Raw genomic sequence first — 25,637 nt, forward strand, 5'->3', positions numbered from 1 at the left:
TTATCTGGTTCAAGTGGAGTTGAGGTTTCCAAGGGTGTTTTCCGTGGTTCCAGTGATAGTTTAACTGGCTCAAGTCAAGAGTGGAAGTTGTTGGGGGTTTTCAAGAGTGTCTTCGTGATTTCGGTGATAGTTTGAATTATCACGACAGCCATAAAAACACCCTCGGGAACTCCCTTTACAACTTCCACTGCAGGCTGTTACAAGTAGGTTGGCAAGGCGCTGAAACGTTTAAGAATACAGATGATTACGTTTCCGTGGGTGTTCTTATTGAGAGCGTTAAATTCACGTTAAACAACCTCTCCAATCAAATAAGAAAAAAAAAAAAAAAAGCCCTTGAAAACTTATTAATTTCCACTGCAGGTTGTAGTTGGTAAGACGATGAAATGTTTAAGAATGCAGATAATTAGTTTCCTTGGGCTTATTTTTCTTAAGAGTAGAGTATTATTAAACTATCACTGCAGTCATAAAAACACCCTTGGGAACCCCTACAATCCCCGCGTAAGTAGATGGCAAGGCGTTGAAATACAGATAATTAATCGGGTTTTTTTAGGTATATTTTCTTGAGAGAGTAGAATCATTATTAAACTATCATTACGCTCATAAAAACACCCTTGGGAACCCCTACAATCCCACGTAGGTAGATGGCAAGGCGCTAAAATAGAATAGAACATAAGAAATAAGGGAAGCTGCAAGAAGCGACCAGGCCTACACGTGGCAGTCCCTGTATGAAATATACCTACATATTTCCACTTATCACCCCATCCATAAGCCTGTCTAATCTTCTTTTAAAGCTCCCTAATGTCCTACCACTAACATGATCACTAACATGGTTCAAATAATAAGTCGGGTTTTCTTCGGCGTATATTTCTTGAGAGTAGAATCACTTTTAAACTATCACTGCAGTCATAAAAACACCCTTGGGAACCCTTACAACCCTGAAGTAGATGGCAAGGCGCTGAAACGTTGAAGAGTACGGTGTTAGTGTAGGCCAGCGGCAGGTTATCAGTGCGGTGAATCGATGCTGCTGCCCCGCCACTTGACAAACAGTAGCTGGCCACACCAAGCCCATCCTGACCACCGCCCTGCCTATCACATTACCCGCCCTGATAACTTGACGCCCGCCCGCTATCAGAAACATTGTTAGGGATAGGTAGTAGTAGTAGTAATAGTAGTAGTGGTGTTGTATTAGATGTTCCTCCTCATTTTCCTTTTTTTTTTTCTCTCTTTTTTCCTCCTCTTCTCTCTGCCTGCCTTGTGCGTGTTGTGGTCAGGCGAATGTAAATGCTAGGTAGGTTTATTTAATTATTCATACCTGGAGGATGCAGAGAGAAGAAAATACATACAATCTGTTGCACATATATATCCGTCCCCACATCCTCCAGATATGAAAATTAAATTAACCTACCTAGCATCCACTTCCGCCTCACCTCAGCACGGAGAAGCCAGGCACAGAGGAGGAAGAGGAGAAAAATCGAATACAACAATAATAATAATAATGATAATAATTTCACCAGTTCCTATGATATATATTACTGAGACCGTTGTGTCTGTCTCTCTGTCTGTCTGTCTGCCTGTCTGTCTCGTGTTTTATAGCAACAACGCTCAATTTGCTGATAAAACCAACGCCATTCAAAACGATATGTTGGGTTATCTATTCAAAACATACGGTAATCCCACATATTCTGCTCCATCAAGAGTTATCACCGAAGTATTTGTCAAGAGGTAGTGCAGGATTACAGTGGTGGTAAGCTTAGCCTGTCTGTGTTGCTTGAGAGTGCAGTGATTCGAGTGAGCCGCAGCGCAGTCACAGCATGTTTTGGGTGTTGTGTGAGTCCCTGGCAGTACTGTGGATCGCTTTGTTCTCTCTTAAAGACTGTTTTTCAAAGGCGTTTTGCTCGGGGATTCTGGTTTTTCATAGATTTTTCTTTTTCTTTCTTTCTTTTTTTGTCTTTCTTCCCTCTTCTTCTTTTTCTTCTTCTTCTTCTTCTTCTTCTTCTTCTTCTTCTTCTTCTTCTTCTTCTTCTTCTTCTTCTTCTTCTTCTTCTTCTTCTTCTCCTTCTCCTCCTCCTCCTCCTCCTCCTCCTCCTCCTCCTCCTCCTCCTCCTCCTCCTCCTCCTCCTCCTCCTCCTCCTCCTCCTCCTCCTCCTCCTCCTCCTCCTCCTCCTCCTCCCAATTTTTGATGAAGGATTATAATTAAACTATCAATAGAATCCAGAAAACACCCTTGAAAACCCCCAATGACTTCCACTAGAACTTGTCATTTGTAGAAATAAGACTGAGAGAAGTTTAACGATGCGACTCCTTGCTTTTCATAACTCTGTCTCTCTCTCTCTCTCTCTCTCTCTCTCTCTCTCTCTCTCTCTCTCTCTCTCTCTCTCTCTCTCTCTCTCTCTCTCTCTCTCTCTCTCTCTCATTTGTGATGAATTCTAATTAAACTATCAGTCTAATCCAGAAAACATGAAAACCCTAGTGTTTCTTGGAGGTAGAAATAAGATGTTTGAGAATGTGGCTAATTGCTGTGTTAATTCATCCCTTTTTTATTATTATTATTTTTTTTTTTTCATTTATTTTTTTGTATTTATTTTTTTTATCTATCTATTTATTTTTTTTTATCCCGTTTTGTTTTGACTTTTTTTTTCTACTGTATTCCCTGTTTTTATTATCTATTCTGTTTTTTACTGTCTATTCTCTTTTTTCTGTTTATTTATTTTTTTACTGTATTCTGTTTTTATTCTCTATTGTCTTTTCACTGTCTATGCTCTTTATTTGCTATTCACTGTTCTCACTCTATATTCTGTTTTTATTGCATATTCTGTTTTTAATGTCTATTCTTTGTTTTCTTTACTGTCTGTTTTTATTCTCTATTCTGTATCTTAGGTACCGTCTGTTTTATCCCTAACTCTCCTCTATCCCTGCAGGAGAAGACGAAGGCAGTGGCGCAGCAGAACATCCAGCAGGCGGTGAGTCAGGATGGCAGGCTGCGGGAACTCAACGCCTCGCCACTCCCCAACGCAACACTCGACTTGTCCGGCGTCACTCCCCCGCATGAGCTGTCCACGCTGGTCTGAGGCGGCACCCAAAAATGCCTTGCGGAACCTCATGCTGGAACTTGACGCGCCCACTCACGCCCACGCCCAACTCCTCCGCTCTGATGACGCGAACATCAGGGCAGGAAGGACAGGAGATGAGGGAAGGAAAAGGGAAGGATGGACGTGCCTCTGTTTTCAGTCTTTCCCGCCGCGATGTGCATCACGTGACCGGAACTCCAAGCCTCGAACAATAATGAAGCAAGGAAGCACCGGGAAGTTGTTTCATCCGAGTGATTTCTTCAACACCTCATGTAGAAATAAGAAACAGACCCCTTTTTTAGGCTCAGTCGAAATGCAGAACAGAATTTTGAAGTGAGATAAAAACCTTGATATTCTTAGACTTGTTGAAACTTGAATACTTGGGATGAGGTCAAAACTTTATTATTATTTTTTTTCTTTTCTTTTTTAAGGTTTACGTTGAAAATGGAGACTTTTTTTAAATAAGAAATAGATATTACTCTTTTTTTATCGGCTCGTGTTGAAAAAAAAATATATATATATTGAACCGTTTTGAATCTCCAGTGAATGACAATATTACACAAACATTCAGACAGAAAACTGATATACCATAATACTCGTGAAGCATCGTGTTGTAGAGAAGACATGCAAGTGTTTATGGAAGAACCCCTGAAGCTGAAACAAAAATATACGGGTGTGTCGACTGTAGAGGCTTTCTTCACGCGTTTATGAATTCCCTCGGGTGGTTCCTGCGGCTTCATCTGATTGGCTGGACGGCGTCACGTGACACAACAAAACCGCGGTCGTGTATGTGGGAAGTAAACTGTAACAGTGACCAGTGGTGGACGATAAACAAAGCGGTGTAAAACAAAAGTGAAGCGAGGTGCGTGTCTCCCAGTGATCCAAAGAAGAAAGAGAAATTGAGCTGTAAATAAGACAGACAGAAGACACGACGCTGAAATAAACAAGTGATGAGCAGTGAACTCTCTAAAAACTATGATTATTGAAGTGCATCTTTTATAAACCTCAATTTAGACAAGAAAAACTGAATGATACTCTTTGTGTGTGTGTGTGTGTGTGTGTGTGTGTGTGTGTAGCCACAGGACTTTCTACCACGTTTGTGTCTTGAAAGTGGGTCATATTTTTCAACACCAAAGGTTAAACATTTATTACTGCCAGTCCATCATATCACATACTGTAGCCCGTGCACCAGAGAGAGAGAGAGAGAGAGAGAGAGAGAGAGAGAGAGAGAGAGAGAGAGAGAGAGAGAGAGAGAGAGAGAGAGAGAGATTGCGTTATTGGAGAAAGGAAATGTAACGAGAGATGCATTGTAAACAAGAGGACCATTGTATGTTGTTTTTAAGAAAGAAAAAAAAATGTGTGAGAGAGAGAGAGAGAGAGAGAGAGAGATTGTTACTGAAGAAAGGAAATTGTAGTGAGAGATGCATTGTAAACGAGAGTTGTTGTATGTTCTGTTTTTTGAGATAGATGAAAAACGTAATGAGAGAGAGAGAGAGAGAAATTGCGTTATTCGACAAAGAAATGTAATGAGAGATACATTCATTGCAAACAAAAGAACCATTGTATGTTCTTTTTGAGAGAGATAAAACAATGTGTGTGTGTGTGTGTGTGTGTGAGAGAGAGAGAGAGAGAGAGAGAGAGAGTACCCAAAGAACACACGCTATACATATTTCATCACTCATTGTGTTGAAGATAAACAAAGACGACACGGTTTGTTTATGTTGACTGAGAGAGAGAGAGAGAGAGAGAGAGAGAGAGAGAGGAAGGGGAGGGGAGGGGGACCTGGTGTCACTTGGTGTTCGAGGCATTAACTCGTAAATTCAAGTACAAATATGGACGTCTGTGGAACCTCTTTCTGTACTTTATATTTTCAAACACACGAAGACTTGTAGCATTTATTCTTAGCTTTATATGAACGGTGTACATAGTTTTATATGCATATTTATCAAAGTGTATATATTTATTTCTCCGCATGGTGTTTTGATTCCCCTCACTTACTAATGGCCGTGTTTTGAAGCGCTTCGTTCTCAGCACCACTGTTTACAAAGACCACGAAGATCAGTAGTGTTCTCGTGGTTGATTTCACCACCGATGACCCGGAATACTTGTGAAACTAATATTGGGATATACAAACCCCTGAAAACCCATGTAATTTCCAGCACAGCCTATTGGAAGTACTCAGGACAACACGCCGAAACGCTTCAGAACACGTGCAGGGCTGGGGTGGCGGTGGGTCGGGGCGTCTCGCTGCCTCGGCCCTTCAACAGCGAGTAGCAGGCTGAGGGTTCCAGCCCACCTGACGCACACGTTGCATAGTTGTTTGTCTTGCTGTTAAGTAGAAGCTTGTGAATTATGTGCATGAAGGAGACAAGTGAAAGGCCTGAAAATATGAGAAGGTGGGAAGGCAGATACTTTAACAATCATAACCAGGGGAAACTCCATATCTAAGGAAGTCCACTGAAAGTAATCAGACTTGTACGCCAGAGTGGACACGACCTCCACAATAGGAACACTTGAGGCGGCTCTCACCACTGGACGGAGTGACAACACTGCCAACACTGCCAGCAGGTGAGACAGGTGGTGATGTCTGTATACAACAGTTACTGATTCCACGAGGCCAAGAGTAGCGCGTCTTGTGAGCGAGTTGTTTTATGTCAGGCAGGTACTTGAAACTGGGATCTGATCACGGCTAGACTTAGAAAAAAGCCGCTCTGCATGACTACTACTGAGTTCAGGGGTAAAGTCAAGTTGTTTTGTGTCTTCCTTAGGGAAGTTCGAGCTTCAAACTTCCTTGCTTACTCTGGCCAAAGGCGGTCTGGATGCCGGCTGCTATCTTTGCCCTTTGCTCTCCCATCAGCTCCTCGGTCACCTGCAAACAACATGTCACATCAGCCACACAGGTATATTCAGAGCAGAGGGTGTTAAAGGCCAATTAAAAGCGTGACACAGGACTCCTGCTCACCCCTCTCGTCAGTGTGCCCGTGTGTTCCTGCCCAGCTGTGTTCACCAGTACACAAGGGAGATGCACAATGTCGTCGCCCCGTGTTGAGATCGCGTGACAGAAAACACTTGACGCCTGCACCCACGCCAGCAGTCCACTGTGACAAGGTGGTGGTCACTGGCAAGGCTAAGGGCCAGTATTTTGAAACGCTTTTCCTCATCAGGATTGTTTTCAAGGCTCACAGGAATTATCGGCAAGGTTCTCATGCAGGTTTGTTCCATTAATGGTGCCGAATCCTTGTTAAACTATCGCTACAATAATGGAAACACTTGAAAACCATAATAACTTACACTAGAATATGTCAATAGTTGAAATGTGTGTCACTGAAACGTTGAGAATGTCGTCCAGGGATTTGCAGTAACTGGTCCTGCACCCACACACAGATGAAAATGTATCTGCAAAATTCTTATGGCTAACAATCTATGGCTGAATGACGCTTTCCTAGGGCGTGTGCCAAGGTGTGTTCGCATTCTTGGGGCACATAAAGGCTCATGTGTATTCCTTCCAACGACTCACATACTGCAGTGTTGTGGTTCTTGGCGTGTCAGTTTTGTTATCACTTATTATTCCACCGTTGGCTTACCGTAGGCCGTGTTACTGTTTGTTGTGGTTCTTGGCGTGTCATGGTTGGCTTACCGTATGTTGTGTTAGTGTTTGTTGTCGTGGTTCTTGGCGTGTCAGCTCTGCTATCACTTCATCGTTGGTTTAGTGTGTCTTCACCGACTGTTAGGTCAGCAGTCGAGTAACAAGCCACACTCCTCTCTAAGCGTTCGTACACTCCAGGCAGGCTAGAAGCTGACCGATGTTTTCTGGGTCCTATTTCGTAAACGTCACGACTGTACGCAGCTTCCTCTTTAACACCTGTTTGTAAGTCTGTGGATTGAAGATAATACTGTGATCACTGTTTCCTAATTGAGATCTTTGGCACGCCCGACAGCCGCCTTTCACATTGCAATATAATTTATCGAGTGTGTTATTTCACTGATTGTTCGTATTAGGGAAAGAACCCAGCATACGAACACACAGTTAAATGTGCTGCGCCAGGATATAACACACTCGATGAATTATATTGCAATGTGAAAAGTGCCTATCAGGCGTACCAAAGATCGCAATTAGGAAACAGTGATCACAATAACATCTTCCTTCTATATACTCCCGTTCATTCTCAGTTATTTCTGTATAATACACAATATAAACAAAATTCTCTCTCTCTCTCTCTCTCTCTCTCTCTCTCTCTCTCTCTCTCTCTCTCTCTCTCTCTCTCTCTCTCTCTCTCTCTCTCTCTCTCTCTCTCTCTCTCAGGCGGTCTGTTCACCACCATCCTACTTTTCGCCACTCAGCCAAAACTGAACCAAGGTACATTTTTAATTTCATGAGAACTAGAATATGGGGATTAGAAGCAGTCGATTGTCAGTGGAGGCAAGGCTGAGCCTCCTGGGCGAGTGTGGCGTGGACGCCGTCAGGCTGTCCCGCCCCCGCTCAGGGGGCTGCTGTGGGAGGGGGAGGCGCTCTTTGGCCTCCTTTACCTTCCGGCAAGGGGCCGAGGGGGGGGCGAAGCCCCTCGTGTCGGATCAGGCGGCCAGCCTGAACATGGACAAGCTGGCCGCCTTGGACCAGGAGACACCCATCAGGGTGCAGTGCCTGGCAGGAGGCGAAACAGTCTTCTGCCAGGACTTGCCCCTGAGGGACCTCCTGGCCGGACTGAGGTACACTACGGCGGGGCGTCACGCCGTTTTGTACTTCAGCCTGGCCGGAGGTCAGGGTGTCCACGGGGGGCAGGGGCAGGGCTGCCCCGTGCTCTTTTGCAACAGCAAGAGAGTGGGCAGCCGCCCCAAGCCCCCCCAGAAGGACCAGGCTGTCCGCGTCCCCGAGGCGGGGCAGGAGGCCGGCCCCGCCCCAGAGGCTGGCCAGGTGGTGGCGGCCAGCCAGGGGCACGAGGCCGGCCACGCCCCTGAGGCTGGCCAGGTGGTGGCGGCCAGCCCAGGGCACGAGGCCTGCCCCGCCCGAGAGGCTGGCCAGGTGGTGGCGGCCAGCCTGGGACACGAGGTCGGCCCCTCTCCTGAGGCTGGCCAGGTGGTGGCGGCCAGCCCGGGGAAGGAGGCCGGCCCCGCCCCTGAGGCTGGCCAGGTGGTGGCGGCCAGCCCGGGGGAAGACGGCCTGGGCCTGTGGGTCTCGGCCCCCAGCCCGGAGGAGGGGCAAAAGGAGGCCAGGAGCGCCACGACCCCCGCGGAGGACAAGGGAGCGGGGCTCGTCCTCCGAGGAGTGGGGAAGGGAGTGGTGACCCCTTCCCCACCACCACAGCGCCAACTCCCCCAGCCAGGGAAGGCTCGCCAGGGGAGGGGCAGGGCTGGAAGCAGGTTGTCCCACGGCCTGTGGGACAACCTGCTCGCCATTGCACAGACCCTGTCCCTCACCCTGGTGGTGTACTCCGCCCTGCTGGAGTACTTCCCTGACTGAGGGGGGCAGCCGGCCCCACAGGGCAGTCGGCTGCCCGGGGAGGGGGGAGGGGGGAGGGGGGAGGGGATAGGTTAGGTGGGAGGGGGGAGGGGGGAGGGGGGAGGGGATAGGTTAGGTGGGAGGGGGGAGGGGGGAGGGAAGACAGCCGGGAGGGGGGAGGGAGTGCTGTCTTGGGAGGGGGGAGGGGGGAAAGGGGTAGGTTAGGTTAGGTTAAGTTAGGTTAGGTTAGGTTAGGTTAGTTTAGGTTAGGTTAGTTTAGGTTAGGTTAGGTTAGGTTAGGTTAGGTTAGGTTAGGTTAGGTTAGGTTAGGTTAGGTTAGGTTAGATTAAGCTATCAGGACAAGTAAATAAGAACAGTAAATTCTCCGGCAATTGGGAGAGAGAGGCCTGTGTTCTGAAACTCTACGCTCTCTCACCACGACTATTTTCAAAGGCCACAGAGATTATTAGCCGTGCTCACAACACTGCTTCTCCTGTTAATAATGCACAAATCAGGCGTGTGCGGCGGCCATCATGTGAGCAATGCACGTATTTTCGTGTCCACCTGCTGCCTTGGCAGAGACAGAGCGAGAGAGAGAGAATCACGTTTTTTGCATGGCCAGTTTTCCTTTGTTTCTTCTTCGCATATTTTATTATTCGCATATTTATTACCAAATTACTCGAGAATGAGCCTTATTGGAAGCTAAGGGATAATAAATATAGCTACTCGAAAAAGAACCTTATTGAAAGTTATAGGAAAATAAACCGTATGATCGAAGTATTGAAAAATAAATCTTATAGCAAAGGAAGCCTTGTTGGGGCAAAAGGTTGCTCTAACATCACGTGTATATTATAAAGTATAGGAGACGGGAATAGAGAGAACGAGACTGAGAGACAAGCTAGACAGAGCTGTCAGACCAGAGAGGGTCACTCAGTTCTTGACTCCCATCTTCATCCCTTGCTTCACTCATTTCTTACTCACTCACTCACTCACTCACTCACACCGCCGGTCTGGAGTATGCTTCACATGTCTGGGGGGTTCCACTCATACTGCTCTTTTAGACAGGGTGGAATCAAAAGCTTTTCGTCTCATTAACTCCTCTCCTCTAACTGACTCTTCAGCTTCTTTCTCATCGCCGCAATGTTGCATCTCTAGCTGTCTTCTACCGCTATTTTCATGCTAACTTCTCTTCTGATCTTGCTAACTGCATGCCTCCCCTCCTCCCGCGGCCTCGCTGCACAAGACTTTCTTCTTTCTCTCACCCCTATTCTGTCCATCTCTATAATGCAGGAGTTAACCAGTATTCTCAATCATTCATCCCTCTCTCTGGCAAACTCTGGAACTCCCTTCCTGTTTTGTATTTCCACCTTCCTATGACTTGATCTCCTTCAAGAGGGAGGTTTCAAGACACTTATCCTTCAGTTTTTGACCACTGCTTCGGAGCCTGTTCGGGGACCGGCATCTCAGTGGGCTTTTTTTTTTTTTTTTTCCCTTGGCCAGTGACTCCTAAAAAAAAAAAAAAAAAAACATTATACATGATAAGTTTGTAGACAGTGCGAGGGTGCAGTGAGATGAGATGAAGTAAAGTTAAGAGAGATAAAGTAAGTTGAGGTGAGGCGAGGTGACAATCTGAAGTGAGGTGAGGTGAGATGAAAGAAAGTAAAGAAATGACAGTTTATAAAGACAATATGAGTGTCACGAGGTGAGGGGTAGGCGCTGCGTGGTGTGGCTGACATGAAGATGTAAGATGAAGTGAAGTGAGGAGGTAACAGGAGTTGACGTGAGGTGAGATAACTTGCTGTGAAGTGAGGTGAGGTGAGATCAAATAAACAAGAATGCACAGGGTTGACTGAAGTGAAGAGATGACGGTGGTGAATACCTAGTGACCACTCGCATGGGCTATGCCATCTGCAATATTACCATTAATGTTTAATGAAAAATTGCGTGGCCGTTTGTTTTTCTCCTTTTACGGTGCTCGGCTCTTCTTGGTCGTCTGCTCCCCTTCTTGTAATTGAAGTTGGATGAACTCTAATTTCCCCGCCACCTCCAAACCTTCTCCTTGTTTCAGAGCACATGTTGTGCAGGAAGAAATTAAGTTGATTTGTTGTTTTATTGAAGACAACGTCTTCTGCACTTCTCAAGTACTTTCTTTGTTCTTTTCATTTCCAAATCTTTTCACAAGATTGGCTAAACTTTCTGCCACATGGGACGAGTCAGGAGGTGTTCGTGGAGGAGCCTGTGAAGGAGAAGGAGCCTGCGCTGGAGGGTGAGACACACTCTGCTTTTCTCACATTGAGGGTATTACTCCCTTCGTATTTTTTCACTTGCAGGAATTTCCTCTTGCAGCTCTGCAAAAAAAAGCTGCCATCGGGGAAATTTTCTCGTCCTAGTGCCACTCCTGCCAGCCACCTTCTGTTTTCTGCAGTGAGTGGCAACTTGACCTTTGGCACAGCTGATATGCTGTATTCTGCAACTGCAGCTTGGTGTTTGCAAGGTACTCCATTTTCTGCGTGTCCTTGACAAGGTGAATGAAGAACTTGTCTTGCCGTTCTTGGCTGAGGTGTGTGCTACACTCCTCGAGGGTGTGAGCAGATGTCCTTGGAGCGGCCCCTCCTCCTTCAATGATAACAGTAGCTGCCTGGGTACATGTTATGGCTGTTATCGTTGTGATGTTCGAGAGATGGGTTCTCTCTCTCTCTCTCTCTCTCTCTCTCTCTCTCTCTCTCTCTCTCTCTCTCTCTCTCTCTCTCCTGGTCAAAGTTTTGTACTGGCATCCTCTCATGTGGAACTGACCACCAGTGACACTGAACCGTCCCGCTAAGATTGCATGTGACAAGGAATTACCGCGGGTGCCAGCCGTTCCCTCCCTCCAGTGTTATAGAAAAATGGTACACTCAGCAGCGTAGAAATGCAGCAGGTGTGGACAGTGTCTCAATACAACACTATGACAATTTCCTAATTTGTGTCCACACGTACCGCCGCCACGGGCTGATGGTTCGTAGACACAATGTGGTGAGCGCCAGACTTAGTTAGGGTACCGGCCAGTGTGGCAGGTGTCACAAGCAGAGGTCGTGCCTCATTACTCCACCTGTAAATTGTATGACTGTGCTGGTGTCTTGAGGAGGGATGATATGAAGTAAATGGTAACTGTCAAAGTAAGAAATTGTGCAAACTTTTTATCTTTTTACTCTCCTCTCCTCTCATGTCTCCTACGTTTTTCCACGTATTTTATTTTATTTTATTTTATTTTATTTTGTTTTATTTATTTATTTATTATTATTATTATTATTATTATTATTATTATTATTATTATTATTTGATTTATTTGTTTATTTTTTCAATAGCTGTTTGTTTTCTTGTTTCCTTTCCCAGTACACTCCCTGAAACTTTTGACACAGACCAGAGCCTATTTTATGGTAGGTCCCAGAGGTGGAACTCTGGCCTTAACGGCAAGTTGCACCCAGTAGGCATGTTTCATACAAGGACTACCACGTGTAGGTCTGATGCTTCTTGTAGCTTCCCTTATTTTCTTGTGTTTTTATTATTATTTTTTTTTTTTTTATTCAATGTTCTTATGTTCAAATCATCAGCACAGATGGAAAGACAGACTGACAGACAGACTCCATTGCGCTTGCCGGCAGTCGTCTGTTTGTTTGTTTACCAAGTCAGCTGTTCGCGCCAAATACAAGCGGCATGGCGAAAGGGGCCGTGGTCTGGGTGGAAGGGTGGACATGTCACTGACGTGTTAAGTAACAAAGCAGCATCATGGGTACTCCAGGGGGCGGCAGGACCAAAATACGCGCCAGAGGTGAGTGTGGAGGGGGGGGGGGGAGGATTACTGAACTCTCACTCGCGTAGCTTGGGAGAGAGAGCTTACCGAGTATAATTAAGAGGCAAGGAGAACATGATAATAAAGGCACCGTGTTTGCCCAAGACCTTGTTTAGCCACTCTTGACACATTTACAGACAGTCATCAGTCATCTCCATCATCGTAATGCAAGACGTGTTTGCTTCCCAGATGTGTTTGAGTCTTACTTCCTGAAGCACCACCGGCAGGACCTGACAGAGATCCTGGAGGAGCAGCAGGATGTGGAGCAGCACTACCCTGTGTTTGTCAAGTGTGTGGTGCTGAGCTGGTGTTGTGAAGTAGTGTGGTGGTGTGGTGTGGTTGTGAAGTAGTGTGGTGAAATGAGGTTGTGAAGTAGTGTTTTGGTGATGTGGTGCTGTGCTGTGGTGTTCTGGTGAGGTGCTGTGGTGTGATGGTGAGTTTGTGAAGTAGTGCTGTGGTGTGGTGTTGTGGTGAGGTTGTGAAGTGGTGTTGTGGTGAGGTTGTGAAGTTGTGTTGTGGTGTTGTGTTGTGGTGTGGTGAAGTGGTGTTGTGATGAGGTTGTGAAGTAGTGTTGTGGTGAGGTTGTGAAGTGGTGTTGTGGTGAGGTTGTGAAGAAGTGTTGTGGTGTTGTGGCGTGGTGGTGGTTTAGTTCCGTTCAGTTGTCTGTTGGGGAAATCTCCTCATCAGCAGCTCTCCTTGATGTACTTCCCTTATTAACTTTTCACTGATTTCTGTAATTATTTTCCATTATTTTTTCACTTTTCCCTTTCCCCCAAAAATTGTGTAGTTACTTTTGTTTCTGGTGTGGCATTGTTGTTTAATAATATTCCACCAATTGTGTTCTCAGCTTTTTCCTGATATGGCTGATGTAATCTCACATTTTTCTGTCTTTTGTGGCATACAGAAAAATTAGAGATTACAACAGCCAGCCATATCAGGAAAGAGCAGAGGAGATAACTGATGAAATATTAGCAGCGGCTGTGATGAATGGTGGTGTAAAGGAAGCGTGGTGGCTGTAATGATGGTGGTGATGCAGGTGTACACTTACTATTAAAACTTACTGTATAAATTACTTACTTGCTCTGAGGTAGTCTTGGCTTAGTTTATATACTGACTGCTTGCTTTGACTGCCAATATTTGTGAATTATCTCAAGTTGCAAAGATAATTGTAAGGTGCAGGCATAAAAAATATTCTGTAGGTTGTGTGAGAACATGGGTGGCTTGGTAAGCAACTCAAAGCAAAATATTTGTCATCTTAAAGTAAGATGAAGATTAATCTAGTACAGTAAAATCCCTCTCATCCGGCATTTGAGTATCCGGCAGCTTCAAGTATCCGGCACATTTTTCCCCAAGCCTTAAAATCAATAAAAAATCAATGTGTACTCATAAAATCGATTAAAATTCCCGCGCGAGGCACACTTTGTCCCCTCGCCACCAGAGCGCACTGCTTCACGCCACCCGCGGCCCACTGCACTGTGTTTACTCAGTGACTCAGTCCCGCGTGTGCACTGTTTATCGCCTGACGTCTTCATCATGCCCAAAGTTGTAGAAAAGAGGAAGCGTGTTGTGCTTACACTTAAGCAGCTGATCAGATCAGCTGCTGATTAAGATCAGCTGATCTTTGTTATGGTAAGGTGCGTGAGTGTTGGGTGGTGATTGTGGACATAATTTCACGTCTATTCAAGTATCCGGCAATATTCAAGTATCTGGCATGTCGGCAGTCCCGTTGATGCCGGATAAGAGGGATTTTACTGTAAAGACCTTATGAATGTGCATATGTAATGTCTCACCTAGAAACATCATGGAAACTGTGGAATTAATGTAATGGTGATTTATTATAGAGAGAATGGCCAGAGTTTAAGCCCCTGACTGGATGGTTACAGTAACACAAACCTTTTTCTTTTCTTCTATAAGAGGATCACTAAGGATGGCCTAAGGTAACAGAAAGTAAAAAAAAAAATCCCCTGAGGTGCCAGTCCCCAAAAATGTTTGTCATCCAAAATTAGAGGATAAGTGTCTTAAAACCTCTCTCTTGAAAGAGTTCAAGTCATATGAAGAAGGAAAATCAGAAGCAGGCAAGAGGTTACAGAGTACCAGAAAAGCGATGAATGATTGAGGATACTGGTGAACTCTTGCATTAGAATGGTGGACATAATAGAATAGGAAGCAAAAGGCACAGGTGACTTTTGGTTGTTTCTGATTGCCCCACCATTACTTGTGACTCACCTTCACCTCACTGCAGCTTCCTCACCATGTTTGAGGAGCACACAGAGGTCGCGGAGTCATTGCTGACAGCCCCGGCCAAGCTGCTGCCGGTGCTGGACTTGGCTCTGTTCCGCGCTGCCACCAAGCTGCTGGGGGAGCTGAAGGAGTCATGTGACAAACTCTCCATGAAGACAAACCTACACGCACGCATCACAGGTGAAGACAGTGCTGTGAATTGATGTCATGTAACTCAATTTTTGTACCTCTGAAAAATTCATTGTTTCATTTTTTACTATCTTTTTATTTTATTTTTTTTCATTTTATTTATTTATTTATTTATTTTTATTTATTTATTTTTTATTTATTTATTTATTTATTTTATTTTTTTGTACCAGTTAAGTTTCAATTTGTATGTTGTTGGTGGTGCACAAGACTGTCCCTTTCCTCTAGGTGCTGACAAGACTGAGAGTGAATAGTGTGTGTGGGAGTGCTGGCCTGGTATATACATCGATAGAACTTCTCTTTGAGCATTACTACAGGCCATAAATAGATCACTGTGTTTACCTTTTATATAATATACAATGTAGTGAGCCTGATATATTGTCTCCCAATTTACTGTGTCCCTACAAAACTTCACATTGGCAACTCATGTATTATTCAAAACCTGAAATAAACCTTCTATTTTCCACTTTTCATGATACCAAACATTCCAAGCAAAATTTTCCCCATCAAGACAGGACTGCCATCTTTCTCCAAGCATGACTTAACACTGAACATGCAACCTGGAGTAAACCTGTTTTCCACTTTCATATGACACTGAATGCTCCAAGTAAAATTTTCCCCCTTCATGACAGGGCTGCCGTCTTGCCCCGAGCTGTATCGAGACAGAATGCCCCGCACAGCAGACGTGGGGCGACTGCTGTGTGTGGTGGGCACAGTAGTGAGGAGGACGTCCGCTAAGATGCTGGAGTACCAGAAGGAGTTCATGTGTGCAAAGTGCAAACACGTGTTCACTGTGGTGGTGTGTGGCTCTACTTTTCATGCTCAGATGTGTGTGTGTGTGTGTGTGTGTGTGTGTGTGTGTGTGTGTGTGTGTCTGTGTGTGTATGTGTGTGTGTGTGTGTGTGTGTGTTTACTTAGTTGTATTTACCTAGTTGTGACATATGAAACAGGATCTGGGCTTGTACTGTCCCATCTACATAACCATTTTTATAAACTTTTCCTTAAAATCATAAATATTTCAAGTGAAGACCACATCCCCCTCCAGTCCATTCCATCTATTTCATGCCTCTGTGCTTCTATGAGGGAACCTAAACTTCTTGATGTCACTTCTGCAGTTTGTCGCTTTTAGTTTCTTTCCATTTCCTCTCATTTCTCTTTCATTCAACACAAATGGATGTTCCCTATCCATTTTTTTTCCATCCCACTCAGTATTCTGTATAGTGCAATCATGTCACCTCTCTTTTGTCCCTTTTTTTTAAAGTTAGGAGTTCCATCCTAGATAGTTTCTCTTCATAAGGTAAAAATAATCAGGTATCATCTGCTCTCTGTACTCTTTCCAATTTCCTTATGTGTTTTTTTGTTTTTCACATGGTGACCAAACTACTGCTGCACACTCCAATCTTGGACATATCATTGTGATAACTGTTTTTCTTATCATTTCCTCATCCAGATAATCAAAGGCAACTCTTATTTCTGCTTATATGTGTGTGTGTGTGTGTGTGTGTGCTTGTGCACTGGACTGTTTACTTTTAGTGAGCTTGATTAAAATACCTCTCCCACATGACAAATAATTTCCTTTTGCAATCAAATGTTTGTTGAATTTGAGGAAGTATGAGTGTGATGAGCTAAGTAATTTGTATATCCTCCTTGTCCCCGTGATGCTTCCCTGTCCGCCAGTACCACCTTCTTTGTACACACTTTTGACTTTCTGGGACTGGCATCTCAGCAGACTTTTTTTTTTTTTTTTTTTTTTTTTTTTTTTTTTTTTTTTTTTGGCCAGTCCTCCCCCTTTTTTTTCTCTTCTTTTTCTTTCTTTCCTCTTCATCTTTTTCTTCCTTGGCCAGTATCCCTATCACATTACCATTACTGCATGTGTTACTCCCTCCAGTGTCTTTCTAGCTGCGTGTCCTCACTCCCTCATTAGCATTCATTCATTCATTCACTCCCAGGCGGACCATGACCAGTACTATCAGCTGAACAAGCCAGGCCGCTGCCCCAACCCCACTGAATGTTACTCCACCTACTTCACCATGCTCACTGCTGCCTCACGACCCATCCACACCAAGGACTACCAGGAGCTCAAGATACAGGCATGTCTTCACACTAAATTATTGGTTTGTTTGAATACGGGGAGTCCTTGGTTTATGATGGTTTTGACTTTCGCTGTTTGGTGGTCACTTTGGTGCTTCTTCCTGTACATTCCTTTTAGCTGATTTCTTATTTATTTATTTATTTATTTATTTATATTTTTACTTATTTATTTATTTTTTTTTTTTTTGCTAGTGATTTATTTCATTATTTCTGTTTACTGTATGTCATCCATGTGATTTTTTTTTACAGGTACAGTAGTTGTTTTCGTGTTCTAGATTGTGACTGTACAGCACTAGAACATTGGTGAGTGACACACTGTAGCTGCTTACTGGCGCTGGTTCTGACCTACACCAAAAATCACTTTACAACGTGGCATAGGAATGGAACTCTGTCATAACTCAAGGACTCCCTGTGTTGTAATTCTGTGCATCATTTTCTACTCATGCCTTGCTTACATGTCCCCTTAGAGCTGGATTGTCTTGTGTGTGTTGTCAAGAGGCTTGGGGAGTGGTGTTAATGAGTGTGAATGTAAAGGTTGTGTTCCTTGTCTTGGCTACACCCTTTTTTGGAGTATTGTATTTATGCACATCATTTTCTACTCTTGCCTTGTTTTTTATGTCCCATTAGAGATGGATATTCTTGTGTGTTGTCAGTGGATTAAGAGAGTGGTGTGAATGAGTTTTGCTTTCATTTTAACGTAAGAGCAGTGCTGGCTAAGACCAACAAAAAGAGAGAGAGGGGAAAAAAAGGCCCACTGAGGTGCCAGTCTCAAAATGGCTGCAAAAAAATGTGAATATGAAAGCTGTTTGCCTTGTTTTATCTACCCACTTTTTTTTTTTTTTTTTTTTTTGAGAGGATATTTTGGGTATATGTATGTAATTCTTATTTATTTTTATATAGGAGGGGCACTGGAAAAAGGCAACAGAGAGAGAGAGAGAGAGAGAGAGAGAAAATGCCCACTATGTCTATGTGTTACAGGAACAAGTGCAGAAACTCAAGATGGGCAGCATTCCTGCCTCCTTGTGGGTCACACTGGAGGACGACCTGGTGGACTCCTGCCGACCTGGTGATGACGTGGTGGTGTGGTGAGTCCCTGCCTGCCCTGTTCCCTGATGTGGACTGTTAGTGTTTGGTGTGGTGGTGTGTGTCCCTCCACCTTCCTGTCCCTCATCTGATGGTCTGTTAGTGTTTGGTGTGGTGGTGTGTATTGCTGTCCTCCTGTCCCTTATCTGATGGTCTGTTAGTGTTTGGTGTGTTGGTGTGAGTCACTGCCTTCCTGTTCCGTGTTGTAGATTGTTAGTGTTTGGTGTGGTGGTGTGTCCCTCCACCTTCCTGCCCCTTATCTGATGGTCTGTTTGTGTTTGGTGTTGTGGTGTGTGTCACTGCCTTCCTGTCCCCTGATATGGACTGTTAGTGTTTGGTGTGGTGGTGCGTGTCCCTCCACCTTCCTGCCCCCTCATCTGATGGTGTGTCAGTGTTTGAGGTGTTTTGCAGTTTTCAGGCATCTTTAATCAACCTAGACATTTCAGTGGGGTGGTATTCAAGCCTTATCTGAGTTCTGTCCAGTGCTTTGCTTGTAAACTGATGAAAATTTGTTGGCAAATAGATAAACAAGCTGTGATTTGTACCATTATTAACTGAAAAATAAGATCAGTAAGAATAAGTTATTTTCAGTGATGGATAAGATAGACTTGTGATTCAGACATACTTTTAATCAGTATATCAACGATCACCAGTTATTCATAGACTACTGACAATATAGACAAACCTGTCATCAATAGACTTTTCACAAGGCACCTACACAAACACAAACATCAACTTCACAACAACATTTAGTGCTGTAGTGGTCAGTAAAGAGGCAGTGTTCACCTCACCTCTACTTACAAAGCACTACTTGTTATGCATTTGAATAGCACCACACACACACACACACACACACACACACACACACACACACACACACACACACACACACACACACACACACACACACACACACACACACACACACACACACACACACACACACACACACACACACACACACACACACACACACACACACACACACACACACACACACACACACACACACACACACACACACACACACACACACACACACACACACACACACACACACACACACACACACACACACACACACACACACACACACACACACACACACACACACACACACCCCTCACCTCCTTATTCGATGCTTTAGTGGTCAGTGAATGAATCCGTTTTCACCAGTAGTCGTCACTGAATGAGTCACTTTTCACCGCAAGAGTACAGATACAGAACCACTTGTTCTGGGTCAGTGAGTAATAACAAACACTTACTTGTCTCACAGCCTCCTTTTTTGGTGCAGGAGTGATCAGTGAATGAGTCAGTTTTCACCTCAAGTCTACACACAAAGCACTAGTTTAGAGTGAGTAGCACCACACACACTCCTGTCTCACCTCATGGCCTCCTTTCCTGGTGCCTCGTGTCCAGTGGTGTGGTGAGGCGTCGGTGGCGGCCGCTGGTTCGAGACTCGCGGCCCTGTGTGGACTTGGTGCTGAAGGCAAACAATGTAACGGTGAGTGTCTGCAATTACCAGTTGTGCTATACTTGCTGTCAGTCAGGCTTGTGTTGTATTGTCTCCATGTACTCGTATACTGTTCTTCATACACACCACCACATCCATCTCATTTCAAGTACCATTGTTTCTTTTTTTAGAAGCTGCATTTGTACAGATCATTCTACAGTCCATATATATGCATACTTTTTTTTTTTTCATACACATCACTACATCCATCTCATTTCAATTGTCAATATTTCTGTTTGAGAAGCTGTGTTTCTACACATCATTTAGGCTTCTAGTCTTTTCAATTTGTACTCACAACTTCTTCCATTGTGCATGAGGGAAAGAATTCAGTGAACATTTATTACATTACTGTGATCATCGCCATCATAGCCTCAGTTCCCCTTGTTGTTGTTTTTGTTTATTATCGGTCATCACTGACTGATGTGGGCTTGTGCCCACAGTAGCCCGCTAGCGGTGTTGTGGGGCAGCTGTCAGTTCCCGTGTGACTCGCTCCCGACACACAGGTGGATAACAAGGAGCGCAGCGGCAGCATGGCCATCACAGAGGAGGTGCGGCAGGAGTTTGCAGAGTTTTGGGAGCACCACAAGCACCGCCCATTCACCGGCAGGAACATCATCCTTGCCTCCATCTGTCCCGAGGTGAGGCAGGGTGTTGTAATGATTCTACTTGTGGTTTGACAGGTGTTTTCACAGTTCCAGCTGTTGTTTGACCTGTACTTTCAGAGACTGGTGGCTGAAAGAAAGGACAGCATTGATTCTATAAAACAAGTGCCTATTTTCACAAGATGTTTACTGGTTCTGTAATGTCAAAGAAATGATAATGGTTGTCTAGGATTGATTGTTTAAAGGAGTGTCCATTTTTACAAGATATTTACTGGTTTTGTAATGTCAAAGAGATGATAATGGTTGTCTAGGATTGATTGCATAAATGAGTGGCCTTTTTCCATCATGTTTACTACTTCTCCAATGTCAAAAAGATGATAATGATGGTCTTAGATTGATTCTGTAAAAGGAGTGCCCATTTTGCCAAGATATTTACTGGTTCTGTAATGTCAAAGAGGTGATGATAATACTCTAGGGTTGATTGTATAAATGAGTGTCCATTTTTCCAACGTACTTACAGGTTCTCTAACATCAAAGGAACCACATGCACGCCGGCTGACAGGTGCACATAAAGTCATACCATGTAATCAAATTTAGCACCAAATATTGCTGTGGGAATGCCAGCTGATATTGATTTTTCATAAATTTCTACAAAGACTAAGACAAAATCCTTGCCTACACTAATTTTCTATCAATTTCTACAATGACAGAAGCAGATCTAACCCTTTCACTGTGATACAAAACAATTAGCAGCACCAGAAGTAATGCATGAAATCTTTATAAGCATCTACAAGAAAGAAGGGGGTTAAAAAGAATAGATTTTCCAATTTCTGCCCACTTTAAAGATTGGATGTGGCTGAAGAACAAGTAAAGATGTCTCAGAGTGATTGGTAATGAAGGAAAGGTGTACCAAATGACAGTCAAAGGGTCAAGGCTGATTATTATTAATATATGACCTGTATAATTGTGCATTTTACTTGGCCACCACTCTTTGAAATGCTATCACCACAGCATGGCATAAGAACATAAGAACATAAGGGAAGCTGCAAGAAGCCATCAGGCCTACACTTGCCAGTTCCTTTATAAAACACACCTACTTATTTCCACGTATCATCCCCATCCATAAATTCATCTAATCCTTTAAAGCTCCCTAATGACTCAACACTAACAACCTACTAAGCCCATTCCATTCATTTTTGCATTGCCTGACTGTTGTTCTAAGTGGCGTGTGGTGTCAACAGGTGTACGGACTGTATGTGGTGAAGCTGGCGCTGGCTGTGGTGGTGGCTGGAGGTGTACAGAAAACTGGCTCCACTACCACCAGGATCAGGGGGGAGGCTCACATGCTGCTGGTGGGGGATCCAGGTACAGTAGCCACTCTGATGCACTTTGGGAGGTAAAAGGGAAATTTCAACTCATCCTGGCTACTTTAAACTGGCTGACGTGAGAGTTATTAGGGTTTTCAGGGTTGTTTTCATGGTTCTAGTTGTGGTTTGACTGGTTCTAGTTGATATTATTGGGGTTTTCAAGGGTATTTTAATGGTTCTAGTTTGGATTGGTAGATTCTAGTGTACATTATTGGGGTTTTCAAGGGTGTTTTTTGTGGTTATTTAGATTTTTATAGTTCTAGTTGTGGTTTGACAGGTTTTAGTGGGCATTATTGGGGTTTTCAAAAGTGTTTTCTTGGTTCTAGTTGTTTGGCAGGTTCTAGTTGGCATTGTTGGGGTTTTCAAGGGTGTTTTCATGGTTCTAGTTGTTTGGCAGGTTCTATTGGGCATTATTGGGGCTTTCAAGGGTGTTTTCATGGTTCTAGTTGTTTGGCAGGTTCTATTGGGCATTATTGGGGTTTTCAAGGGTGTTTTCATGGTTCTAGTTGTTTGACAGATTCTAGTGGACATTATTGAGGTTTTCAAGGTTGTTTTCATGGTCCTAGTAGACATTATAGGGATTTTTAAGGGTATCTTTGTTATTTAGTAATAGTTTAACAGGCTATAATGGAAGCTAATAGAGTTTTCTGTCGTGTTCCAGTGATCATTAACAAGAATTTTACATCAACAATTGGAAAAAATAATCATGAGAACAAAACTAATCATCTCTGTGGCCTTTCAAAGAGTCCTTATGGGAGAAGAAGGCACCTCAAAACATAGGACTCACCATGTTGTATTCCTGCAGGGACAGCCAAGAGTCAGTTCCTGAAGTACGCATCTGGCCTGGTGCCTCGCAGTGTGTTCACCACCGGCACGGGCACCACCAGCACTGGCCTCACTGTGACGGTTGTGAGGGAGGAGGGAGAGTGGGCACTGGAGGCTGGTGCTCTGGTGAGTCACTCTTTTATTCATTACTTGGTTATTGTAATGTTATGGTGCTTATGATACAAACACTTCCTGACGTAACCCTTCTCTTTGATGTTCAACAGTTCTTGACACTAAACATTATGTATAAAATCTTTATAAGGGTCTACAAGAAAGAAAAGGGATTAGAAAAATAGGTTTTGGAATTTCTAGCCACTATTGAGTTTGGAATGGCTGTGGAACAAGAAGAAATGTCTCAGAGTGGTTAGTGATTAATGAGCTGTACCAAATAGCAATGAAAGGGTTAAACATCCAAGTTATGAACATCCTGAGATATGAAGAAGAATTGTATAGATTTTTGAGATTTATTTTAGGGAAAAGATTGTGTCTTCAATCCCATGGAATACAGAAATTTAAATTGTTTTGTTTCATTATTACATATACAATATCTTTATCACCGTGTTATTTTAACACAACTTTATCGCATTACCTATTTACACCCAAAATATCATACAGGAATTGCCACGTGTAGGCCTTATGGCTTCTTGCAGCTTTTCTTATTTTCCTACGTTATTGTATTGTATTACTAATGATGACTTAGGAACACGACTTACAAACACCCATCTGGAACCTAATTCATTCATAAGTTTGGGAGCGTCTGTATGTGTTGGGTGCCTGAGTGATTCTTGCTTGGCCTTGAGTCTCCTGTCCCAGAGAAGTAGAGAGACAGACCAACACAAGCTTGACTCAAGTATAGCACAGGATAACAGTAAGTCACCACCACAGCACCAGTCTTGCCTAACACAGTGCCGTGATGCAGGTGATGGCTGACGGGGGCGTGTGTTGCATTGATGAGTTCAGCAGTGTGCGGGAGGCAGACCGAGCAGCGATTCACGAGGCCATGGAGCAGCAGACCATCAGTGTGGCAAAGGTGTGTGGTGGAGACAGAGAGAGAGAGAGAGAGAGAGATATGGAAGTAGAATATTCATGGCCTCATTGCACAACACTTTATACTTTCTCTCACCCTATTCTGTCCACCTCTAATGTAATAGTCAACCAGTATTCTCAATCATTCATCCCTTTTCTGGTAAACTCTGGAACTCCCTGCCTGCTTCTGTATTTCCTTCTTCTTATGACTTGAATTCCTTCAAGAGGGAGCATTCAAGGCACTTATCCTTCAATTCTGTATGATTTGTTTGACATTTTAGGAGGGCTGTCATTTGAATGGGCCTTTCTTTTTTCATTCCCTTTGCTGCCCTAGGCCAGTGTCCCTCTCACATAAAAAAAAGGGAAGAGTAAAGAGAGCATGGCATGAGAGAATAAATGGAAGAGATGGAAAGTTTAAAAAAATAAAAGGATACGGGAAAATATGAGAGCTATTAGGAAAAAAGTAATATATATATATATATATATATATATATATATATATATATATATATATATATATATATATATATATATATATATATATATATATATATATATATATATATATATATATATATATATATATATATATATATATATATATATATATATATATATATATATATATATATATATATATATATATATATATATATATATATATATATATATATATATAAATATACACACACACACACACACACACACACACACACACACTGAAACCTTGGTTTTCTAACTTAATTTGTTACTGAATGCCATTTGAAATCCAAAATATTTGAAAATCGAAACTATTTTCCCATAGGAATCAATATAAAATAGATTAATCAGTTCTCAGACACCCATCCACCATGTCTTAGTGGGTAATGACTGACACTCCCATTGCTAACATGGCTGCTTCACAATATCTCCAGCTTAGAAATATTTTGTCCAGAAAGAATGTATTACATGAACTTAGTGACACAGAATTCATTAAGGGCAGCATCCACCTCCAGCTGCAAAGCGGCTCCTTTTAACCGTAGACTTTTTTCCATTGTTTCATCTTCTTTGTCATTAAAAACATAATACTCGTTGAACTTTTCATTAATCTATAACGAACTGCGCATGCGTAGTGAATTCTTTTCAAAGTTATTAAAAAAATTTGAATAAAAAAATGTTAGAGTCGATGGATCACATTGAAATCGTGCATGGTAGCAGCTAGAAAGATTATGCAGGTTCAGTAAGAAGGTTTTGTCCAAATCTATATTATAAAATAATCAAAACATTAGTCAAACATAGAGGAAATTTTTTTTGTGCATAAGAAAAATCACAAGAAAAAAACCTACTTGAAAAATGAAAATTTCTTACCGATCGTGTGTCACAGTCCCGTCTACTTACATGACAAAAATGGTGACTATAGGACAATAAATAACCCAGTCATTACAGGAAAACCTCAAAAAAGCATGTTTTTCAGGAGAGGCAAAAATGGATCAACTTTCAATAAGATGCCTAAAAATCAGTAGAAACGAGGCTAGCTACCCCTAAAACTTCTCCGTTTTCTCTCTTGCTGAGCAGAGAGAGAGCAGGATTTATAGGGGTGTCATTTATATATTGATATATTTGTAAATCATTGCTATTAGGCTTTCTATGCAATGCTGAAACATTGCAAGGCTCAGCGTGTGGTGCCTATAGCTTTTATCGCCTTTTATACCCTTCCCTGTACTTTGATTTTATTTGATCAGGTTAGTGATGTAAGTGAAACATAAAAATATTGTTGAATATTTATTTATTTATTTATTTATATATTTTTGGCCTTTACCGACTAGATAGTCTCACCCCTGGGGTGACATCTCCAACTTCTTCCCACAGTCTGCAATGCCTTCTTCTTTTATTTTCTTGGCGATTTCGAAGAATCTGTTGGAAGTTAGTAGTTTAGATTCGAACATCACTTCCATGTCCTGGATAGTCTTATATCCAGAATTTGCCAAGGCAAATTTTACTAGTTTCATGTTGATGTCGAACACTCCGGTCGGAAGCTGTCGAGGTGATGTCCAGTGCTTCGTCTCCTCCCCGCACACCTGGCATTTTTCTGAGAGCTGGTATGCAGCCCCATACCTGTTGGCAACTTCCCGATGTTGTTCAAGGTGTGATCCACATTTCTTGCATTTTGCTTGGGGCTTCAGCAAATTTGCCTTTTCTACAATCATGTATGCCGGTCTTATGGCATCTCTTGGTACTCTCACTTCTGTTCTCAGCCGTCTCTTCAGCATAGCAGGAGATGTCTCATCTTTGGATGTTCCTGGCTGTGGCTCCTCCACTCGCGGCGGCTGTTCTGAGACAGTGTGATGCTCCTCCATGAGTGGCGGTGCTGCGGCTGGCTCATGTTCCAC

The 25,637-nt window shown here is 43.2% G+C and overlaps 2 protein-coding genes across 4 annotated transcripts in view; both read left to right on the plus strand.

Moving 5' to 3' along the window:
• LOC135092199 (uncharacterized) overlaps positions 1-5,039 on the plus strand; it is a 47,739-nt gene extending 42,700 nt beyond the window's left edge. For all 3 annotated transcript variants that reach the window (XM_063990515.1, XM_063990514.1, XM_063990516.1), the window contains exon 5: positions 2,919-5,039. In XM_063990515.1, the coding sequence (XP_063846585.1) occupies positions 2,919-3,068 (150 nt within the window). In that variant the 3' untranslated portion in view covers positions 3,069-5,039. The remainder of the gene's footprint in view (positions 1-2,918) is intronic.
• A 137-nt stretch (positions 5,040-5,176) lies between these two features.
• Positions 5,177-25,637, plus strand: part of LOC135092198 (DNA helicase MCM9-like) — a 28,419-nt gene continuing 7,958 nt past the window's right edge. Inside the window, exons 1-12 of the mRNA XM_063990512.1 lie at positions 5,177-5,636; positions 12,096-12,313; positions 12,524-12,623; positions 14,577-14,755; positions 15,394-15,560; positions 16,711-16,851; positions 17,831-17,937; positions 19,355-19,439; positions 19,952-20,086; positions 21,292-21,415; positions 22,223-22,368; positions 23,162-23,272. Coding sequence (XP_063846582.1) covers positions 12,271-12,313; positions 12,524-12,623; positions 14,577-14,755; positions 15,394-15,560; positions 16,711-16,851; positions 17,831-17,937; positions 19,355-19,439; positions 19,952-20,086; positions 21,292-21,415; positions 22,223-22,368; positions 23,162-23,272 — 1,338 coding nt within the window. The 5' untranslated portion in view covers positions 5,177-5,636; positions 12,096-12,270. The remainder of the gene's footprint in view (positions 5,637-12,095; positions 12,314-12,523; positions 12,624-14,576; positions 14,756-15,393; positions 15,561-16,710; positions 16,852-17,830; positions 17,938-19,354; positions 19,440-19,951; positions 20,087-21,291; positions 21,416-22,222; positions 22,369-23,161; positions 23,273-25,637) is intronic.

The sequence above is a fragment of the Scylla paramamosain genome, chromosome 39, assembly GCF_035594125.1.
Source record: "Scylla paramamosain isolate STU-SP2022 chromosome 39, ASM3559412v1, whole genome shotgun sequence".
NCBI classification, from domain to species: domain Eukaryota; kingdom Metazoa; phylum Arthropoda; class Malacostraca; order Decapoda; family Portunidae; genus Scylla; species Scylla paramamosain.